Source organism: Phaseolus vulgaris, chromosome 4 (assembly GCF_051622355.1).
Source record: "Phaseolus vulgaris cultivar YP4 chromosome 4, ASM5162235v1, whole genome shotgun sequence".
NCBI classification, from domain to species: Eukaryota; Viridiplantae; Streptophyta; class Magnoliopsida; order Fabales; family Fabaceae; genus Phaseolus; species Phaseolus vulgaris.
In genome coordinates, this window is record NC_143501.1 from 12,890,877 (window position 1) to 12,899,940 (window position 9,064).

Consider the following 9,064-nt stretch of genomic DNA (forward strand, 5'->3'; position numbering starts at 1 on the left):
AAAATTAAAATCATCATTAAATCTAAAAAATAATTTAAATAAAGAGCAAATTACATCTTTACTCCTGTGATTTTAGGAATTACACACACTGTTTTTTCAACATTTGTAACAGTGACCCTTATAAAAATATAAACAATATAATATTTTCAAACAGTTAAAAAATAGTTGTGGAATAATACTTTTAAAAGAATTGAAAGGTGTTTTTAGGTCTTCAAAAAGACAAATAACAAACAAAATTCAGAAAAGCACAGAAGAAGTAGGATAATTTACTAAAAATAAAATATATTGGTGATCGAATTACAAAAGAATATCATGAGTACTAATTGTTACCCACATGAGCCAATTGCATAGTGCATATTTGATTTACTACATAAGCATGAGAAACTCATACAATACAATCAAATTCAAAAATTTACAAATGCTTGCCATTATCATCTCACACTATGCACTGAAGATAAAAAAAAAAATCATAAAATAAAAACCAATTTAAAATCAATTTTAAAAATAAAAAACAACAAATATAAAAGAAAATCATAAAATAAAAATCAATTTTAAAAATAAAAAATAATTAATTATTATATTAATTAAATTAAAGATTATTTTAAAAACTAAAAATATTTTTTATTTTTAAATTAATTTTAATTATTATTAAATAGTTTCTAAATTACTATCTAACTAACAATAAAAAATTTGTTATTAAATTTAGAATTCAAATAATTATAGCTAATTAGATACTAATTTAGAAACTATTTAATAATAATATAAATTAATTTAGAAATCAATTTTATTATACTAATTAATTATTATTTTCAACTTTTATTTTTAAAATTGATTTTCATCTTTAAAATTGATTTTTATTTAATGTTAATTATTTTTTTTCTAAAATTAATTTTTATTTAATGTTAATTATTTTTTGTCAACTAACTATATGGGTTCTTTTTTTTTGTGATAAAAAAAATTGGTAAAAAAGTTATTTATTTTTAAATGATTGTTATAAAGACAGAAATTGCTATGTATATGTTTACCAAAAAAAAATACTTTTTTATATGGATGCAACAATGACAAAAACTCAGAATTTCTTTGTACTATATAACAAAGAAAAAGAAAATAAACACATATTTAGATAAAATAATACTATAAAATCTTGTTTCTTTTTATTTCGCTTTTCCAGCTTCTGCTTTTTATGGAAAGTAATTCCAAATTAAGAAAATAGAAAACTGTTTTTTTTTTTCAAATTTTTCAAATAAGTTTACTTAAATATATTAAAAACATAAGCGATCATTTTTTATAAAAAAAAAAACACTTTTTAAAAAAACAAGTTAAACAAACATAAATATTACATTTTATACATTAGCTTACATAAAATGAATTAATGCAATCTTCTCATATGAGAATATGAGAAAACTGTCATTTTCTCATAAAAAGAGTCCAAAAAGGCAAAGACAATCTTAAAAGTTCACGATCTTCCAGAAAATTAAACCCATGTGATTCATTAAGCTCAACAATACTGCTATACCATAATTGCTATGGCCTACCACCACCGATTCCAATAATGGTTTCTATAAGTTCCCATTACTTCACCTCTGCAAAACGCAACTTCTGACAACTTTCCATTATTCAACCACAAAACTTACTCCTACCTCACATCTTGACCCACATACCCAAATTACAACTAAACTAACAAAAGGTTAAATTGTGAACTTGATGCAAAAGGGTCTTCAAATTAAGTCTACAATGAAGAGAATAAAACAAACAAAAAAATGCAAAAGGGTCTTCAAATTAAGTCTACAATGAAGAGAATAAAACAAGAAAAAATTGATTTTCACTGGTCTTTGTTTCCTACACTCCAACCACACCCCTTTCTATTACAAAAATTTAATACCAGATTACCAAATTCGAAATTTGTAGAGGGGTGTCTCCTTTCATTACAAAAGGGTTAATCCAAAACTATCTAATCTGAAATTTAAAATTAGTGTAGACTTAGATTGGTCCTCAGTTGGTGAAACCAGAAATGACAGCATCTGGTTCACAGGCCTTGGCAGCTTGGCTGGGCTCAACATCTGGGCTGGGCTCAACGTGCTTGGAAAGAAGCTCCTGAGGCAAGTCTTTGATGCCCTTAAGATAGAATGTGTAGAATAGTTTAAAGGGGAACACAAGTTGATGCAGCTTCACCTGACCATACACCCCCTCAAAGATGCCAGATCCACCAGTGACAGCAAGATATGTGTTCTCATAGGTCAGGTAAGAACCCTGCACTGAAATGTGACCATAGTCCCCAAAGTAGAAGCTGTAGATTGCCTCATACATATCTCCTTTCTTCTCTGCTTTGTTTTGGATCAAAACACAGATTCCAGCTGTTATCCCCACCCTCTTTTGCAAGCATCCGGAGTACAACTGCATGATCCCAAAAAAGTGTAAATCAATACCAAAAATACACAAAAAGTTTGAAGAATCAAAACCACAGAACATGAACACAACCAGATTCAATACAGCCACTTCTACACACACTCATGTAGTTAGTACAATTTTTGTAATAATTGAATGAAGATGAGATTACTCAGATTTTGAATATGTGTTTTAAGGGTCTGACGAATTCATCCGTATGGTTGATTTTTCATAAATTTAGGCTTGGATTGAATAACTCAGATTTTAAGTGCAAATTTTACATGTCATTTACTAACATACAAAATATGAGTCATCTAATTTTTTATCCTGCGGTTCCAAGTTACTAAATGGGTGAATGAGTGCTTAACTGAACTAAGGGAATCCAAATACGAATATGACCATTTTACTTTGGATGAAGTAAAGAACAAAAAAAATAACTTTTTAAAGTTTAAATCCAAGACTAGAACTTTAAATACAATCAGGTAAAATGAAAAAGCAGCTACCAAGTTAATGATTTAGTTTATATGAAAAATGAATTAAGGCTCAGAAATTTTTGGAAGTATTAAACAAAGACCAAAATGTAACAAACCTTGTTGCTGAAGGGGACTAGATCACCAAGGGAATTGGTGGTTTTCTGGCCCAATCTAAGGTAAGCAGGGCTTCCACGATCTCTCTCATTGATCTCATACACACTTAGTTCTTGGACTTTGGCTGCAAGATCAAGCAAAAAAACCAAAAGGGTCAGCACAGAATCAAGTAAATCCCACAGATCTTCAATGTACACAGCATTAATAGATCTAACAACAAGATTGAAAACCTTGTAGGGGAAGCTGGCACATATACCTGAATCAGATGTTCGTTCAGCCTGGCTTCTACAAGTGAAACTCTTGTGGGGGAATGAGAGGTGAGAGTACTGAGAAGAGGTACTGAGTTTGAGAGATTTGGATAGAGATGAGTGTGAGGAAGTAAAGGGTAAAAGGGTTGTGGTGGATGATGTGGTGAGTGATGATCTTGGGGAGGTAGTTGCAAGTTTCAAAGAGAAAGGGGAGATGGTTCTTGCAGCAAAGGTTGAGGATGCCATGGTTGGTGATAAAAGATGCTACTGTTTAGAATATGGTGAGAGGAAGTGGATTACAGTGATGATAAGAGTTTAAGTGCTATGAAAGTGAATATGGCAGTGAAAATGTGTTAGTTGGTATATATAAGGAAATGAGAGATAAGACTTGAGGAAAACAATGAATATTATTGGCACAAAACTAAGAGTAGTGGTGGGACTAGTGAGAGAATGAGTATGAACAATAATTCAAAAGAGAAATGGTACTTTTGACAAGAGAAATGATATTTTCAAGATTATTTGTATAAAATGTTTATGATATAAATATATATAATAAATGATAAATTTGTAATTAAATAGTATAGAAAAATATTTAAATAATAATTGTACTGGTAGGCACCGGACGAACGCACGTGGCCGACCGGCCTTATACACTAAATGGAAACGAACGCACGTGGCCGACCAGCCGTATACACAATAAATGTAAGGGCATTTATGTGATAAGCTAAGGTGGTTAAGATACACCTCCGAAGAATAAGGAATATGCGTTTAGAGAAGATATGTTTCCCGGGTATTCCGGAGCACGACTGACAAGACATATCCATAACCACCCTGAGCCCAAGGGATAGAAAGCCCATTAGGCAATCCTATAAATACTGTGCTCAAGCCAGAGAAAGGTACGTTTTCATTCACTTACGAAACTGCGCTTAGAATCTCATACTTACTTGAGCGTCGGAGTGCCTTCGCAGGTACCCTCCCCCGCCCGACCGAAGTTGATAGCACGAAGGGACGACCGACCAAAGGAGACAGCAAGAAAGGACAGTCGACCAGAGGAGAAGAAGGTCAACACGTCAGCAATTGCACCACGTCAACCGACCGTGCCTGGGCCCCATCTCTCCACTCAGGTACAATTGGCGCCCACCATGGGGCCGAGGCAAATCTTCAATTTTTGAAGCTATAATGGTTGCGACAAGAAACAACAACGACGCTATGGCAGAACAGATGACTATGATTCAAATCCTCCAAGCTCAGATGGAGGAACTGCGACAAAAGGGGATGGAAGACCATCGTCAACATGAAGAAGATAGACGCCTCCAAGAAGAAGATAGACGCCGCCAAGAAGAAGAAATCGCCTTATTAAGAGAGCAGAATGCACGACTCCAACAACAGGTCGATAATCCCGAACGAGAAGGCCAATCCCATATGGCCGACCGAACCGCCTCTCGCATACCTACACCTGCCAATACCAATCCTGCTTCCAGAGCTGAAACAGTCGAAAGAAAGTCAAGGAAAAGGGGTCATCCTTTTACAGACGAAATTATCACCACTCCACTTCCTGACAAATGGAGAGGCCTCGTCATTAAACTCTATGACGGCTCGACCGACCCGGACGAACACTTAAATATCTACAAGACGCAAATGACTTTGTATACCACAGATAACAATGTGTGGTGTAAAGTATTTCCCACGTCGCTCCAGGGAGAACCTCTTACCTGGTTCACAGAGCTGCCTCCAAACTCCATTAACGATTTTGACACCCTAGCCGCAAAATTCTCCACTCAATATGCCACTAGCCGACCGCATCACATGTCCTCCATGTCTCTCCTAGCGGTACAACAAGAAAAAGGTGAATCTCTTAGAACCTTTCTAGATAGGTTCAACAAAGCATGCATGAACATCCGAGGGCTCAAACAAGAGGTTGCATTGCACCATTTGGTCTCGGCCATCCGACCGAGCCGTTTCACTGAAAGTCTCATCAAGAAACCACCTCAAGACATGGAGGACCTTCGAACTCGAGCAACCAAATTCATGCAAATCGAAGAACACATTGATTACCATCAACGGTTCAAAGCTGTCGGATTCGGAGCCCTTAAAGACCAAACCCAAAGTAAAGAAAGAGAAGTCGAAACCGAACAAACCGTCCGAACCACTCTGAGGTCCGACCGGAATAGGGGAGGCCGAATCCCCAGGTTTAACAGTTACACCCCTTTAACTGTGCCGAGGGGACGAGCCCTAGATGAAGCACTACAAACGGACCTAATCCCGACATTGAAGCAGTATCAAACACCACCGAATGCAGATACTGCTAAGCGTTGTCAATACCATCAGAATTTCGGTCACACGACCGAAGGATGTCAAGCTTTGAAGGATAAAATTGAAGAACTCATCCAAGCTGGCCATTTACGGCAATTCGTCAAGAGGACAAGGAGTTCAAGATCCCCACCACGGAATACTGACCGTCCTTCCCGTGGTGTCGACCGGTCGTACCGTAACGATTACAAACGCCACACTGACCGTAGCCAGACTTCGCGAAAACGCAGCGAAAGCCCCGTTCGGCGTACACGCCCCCGTAGCACAAGTCCCGACCGAAACGCCCGACCTCGCCAACGAGTCCGCGAAGTCATCAACATGATTGCTGGACCCGTTAACTTGGGCGAACCGAACCACGAAACAAATTATATAGCTGGAGGATTTGCCGGTGGCGGGTGCTCAAATTCCGCCCGAAAGAAACATCTTCGTGACATCTAGTCCGCTCATGCTACCACGAGGAAGCGTCCACATATACCTCTGATTACTTTCACTGACGAAGACTTTACAGCCATAGATCCAGCCCAGGACGACCCCATGGTCATCACTGTAGAAATTGACAAGTTCGCAATTTTTTACAGCGATACTATCACTTAGTCAAACAGTCGATGAGCACCTTTTCTGAAATTTCTATGCAGCACGTTCGACGCGATCACAATACCCGCGCGGACGCCTTGTCCCGGTTAGCAACCACGAAGTGTAAAGGAATGCATCGGTCGATCATCCATGTTACGCTTGCACGCCCAAGCATCGACCTACAGGAATGCCTGACGACGGACACGGAATCTACTTGGATTACCCCAATCAAGCAATATTTACTCGACGGCACATGTAGTCCTCTCGGCGAAAAAACCATGAAGCTGCAGGCCGCCCGTTTTGTCTTAATCGGCGACGACCTTTATCGCCGAGGTTATACCCAACCACTCCTTAAATGTTTGACACCAGACCAAGCTTCCTATGTCATCCAAGAGTTGCACGAAGGAATTTGCGGAACTCACTCCGGCGCACGGACAATGGCTGCCAAAGTATTCCGGGCTGGATACTACTGGCCGACCGTCCAAGGTGACTGCACCAATTTCGTACAAAAATGTCTTAAATGCCAAGAGTTTGGCACTTTGTCCCATCAAAAGCCTGAGGAACTCCATTTTATGTTATCACCTTGGCCGTTCGTCCAATGGGGTATGGACATCATTGGTCCTTTCGCCCCGGTAAAGGCCAGTGTAAATTCTTACTAGTCGGCATTGATTACTTCACCAAGTGGATCGAAGCCGAGCCCCTGACTGCAATCACCGCCCGCAATGTTCAAAATTTCGTATGGAAAAATATCGTTTGCCGCTTCGGGCTTCCACAAATCATCATCACCGATAACGGTCGGCAATTCACCGACCGAACGTTAGCTGAATTTTACGAGAAGCTCCACATCAAACACATCGCTAGTTCAGTCGAACATCCGCAAACAAACGGACAGGCAGAAGCTGGAAACAAAGTTATTTTGAACGAACTGAAGAAACGTCTCGGCCCAGCAAAAGGCAACTGGATTGAAGAACTCTTAGAAGTATTATGGGCATATCGCTGTACTCCTCAGACGACTACACAAGAAACGCCGTACAGCCTAACGTATGGCACCGAAGCTATGATCCCCGTCGAGATTGGCGAACCCTCTCTCCGCCGGCAAACCCTTGATCTTGATCTAAACAAGGAAAGCCTCTCGGTCGGTCTCGATCTCATCAACGAACTCCGGGACAAGTGTAGAATTAGAGAAGAAGCATGCAAAATTCGGGCGGCCAGACGATACAACTCCAAAGTTAAACCAAGATTGTTCCACAAAGGCGACTTAGTATGGCGAATGCGGAGCAGCGCACGGAAGGAAGGAGGCAAGTTCTCCAACAATTGGGAAGGACCTTTCCGCATAGCTGATACGGCAGCCGGTGGAGCCTATTATTTAGAATATTTATCTGGGAAGGAAATACCGAGAACGTGGAATGCCACACATCTCAAATTTTATTACAGTTGAACTCTTTCCTCGCTCAGTCGGTTTTTCCCTAAGGAGGGTTTACGACCGGGAAGGTTTTAACGAGGCACTAAATTAAAATCCAAATCTCCTAGTCCTTTACTCAATTCATATCTCGTTCGGTTTCATAGGTATTTAACGAAATCAGAATTATTCACTTATTTATGCCTCGTTCGGCATCAGAATTATTCACTTATTTATGCCTCGTTCGGCATCAGAATTATTCACTTATTTATGCCTCGTTCGGCATCTGAATTATTACCTCAACGTAATCAGAATTATTTATGCCACGTTCGGCATCAGAATTATTTACTCAATCTTATGCCTCGTTCGACATCTGAATTATTACCTTAACGTAATCAGAATTATTATGCCACGTTCGGCATCCGAATTATTTACTCAATCTTATGCCTCGTTCGGCATCTGAATTATTACCTTAACGTAATCAGACTTTTTTATGCCACGTTCGGCATCAGAATTATTCACTTATTTATGCCTCGTTCGGCATCAGAATTATATTATTACCTCAACGTAATCAGAATTATTTATGCCACGTTCGGCATCAGAATTATTTACTCAATCTTATGCCTCATTCGACATCTGAATTATTACCTTAACGTAATCAGAATTATTATGCCACGTTCGGCATCCGAATTATTTACTCAATCTTATGCCTCGTTCGGCATCTGAATTATTACCTTAACGTAATCAGAATTATTATGCCACGTTCGGCATCCGAATTATTTACTCAATCTTATGCCTCGTTCGGCATCTGAATTATTACCTTAACGTAATCAGACTTTTTTATGCCACGTTCGGCATCAGAATTATTCACTTATTTATGCCTCGTTCGGCATCAGAATTATTCACTTATTTATGCCTCGTTCGGCATCAGAATTATTCACTTATTTATGCCTCGTTCGGCATCAGAATTATATTATTACCTCAACGTAATCAGAATTATTTATGCCACGTTCGGCATCAGAATTATTTACTCAATCTTATGCCTCGTTCGACATCTGAATTATTACCTTAACGTAATCAGAATTATTATGCCACGTTCGGCATCCGAATTATTTACTCAATCTTATGCCTCGTTCGGCATCTGAATTATTACCTTAACGTAATCAGACTTTTTTATGCCACGTTCGGCATCAGAATTATTCACTTATTTATGCCTCGTTCGGCATCAGAATTATTCACTTATTTATGCCTCGTTCGGCATCACAATTATTCACTTATTTATGCCTCGTTCGGCATCAGAATTATATTATTACCTCAACGTAATCATAATTATTATGCCACGTTCGGCATCAGAATTATTCACTTATTTATGCCTCGATCGGCATCAAAATTATTCACTTATTTATGCCTCGTTCGGCATCAGAATTATCTTATTACTAATGTAATCAGAATTATTTATGCCTCGTCCGGCATTAGAATTATCTTATTACTTTAATGTAATCAGAATTATTTATGCAAGTGTGCATTGCCCACATGTCGGGTCCAGCAATTTTCTATGCCAC

At 38.5% G+C, this 9,064-nt stretch overlaps 1 protein-coding gene across 1 annotated transcript; it reads right to left on the reverse strand.

Annotated features, from left to right (window-relative positions):
• Nucleotides 1–1,800: 1,800 nt before the first annotated feature.
• Nucleotides 1,801–3,675, reverse strand: LOC137837277 (allene oxide cyclase, chloroplastic). Its single transcript, XM_068646236.2, has 3 exons — nucleotides 3,229–3,675; nucleotides 2,975–3,096; nucleotides 1,801–2,394 (listed from the first exon to the last, which is right to left on the reverse strand). The coding sequence occupies exons 1-3, from the start codon at nucleotides 3,464–3,466 to the stop codon at nucleotides 1,993–1,995; spliced, it is 762 nt and encodes a 253-aa protein (XP_068502337.1). The 5' UTR covers nucleotides 3,467–3,675; the 3' UTR covers nucleotides 1,801–1,992.
• Between the last annotated feature and the right edge of the window lie 5,389 nt (nucleotides 3,676–9,064).

Coding starts and splice junctions, on each gene's coding strand:
- LOC137837277 (XM_068646236.2), bottom strand. CDS start 3,466: ATGGCATCCTCAACCTTTGCTGCAAGAACCATCTCCCCTTTCTCTTTG. Junction 3,097..3,228: donor TGAACGAACATCTGATTCAG/GTATATGTGCCA, acceptor TTGATCTTGCAG/CCAAAGTCCAAGAACTAAGT. Junction 2,395..2,974: donor TAGTCCCCTTCAGCAACAAG/GTTTGTTACATT, acceptor GGGATCATGCAG/TTGTACTCCGGATGCTTGCA.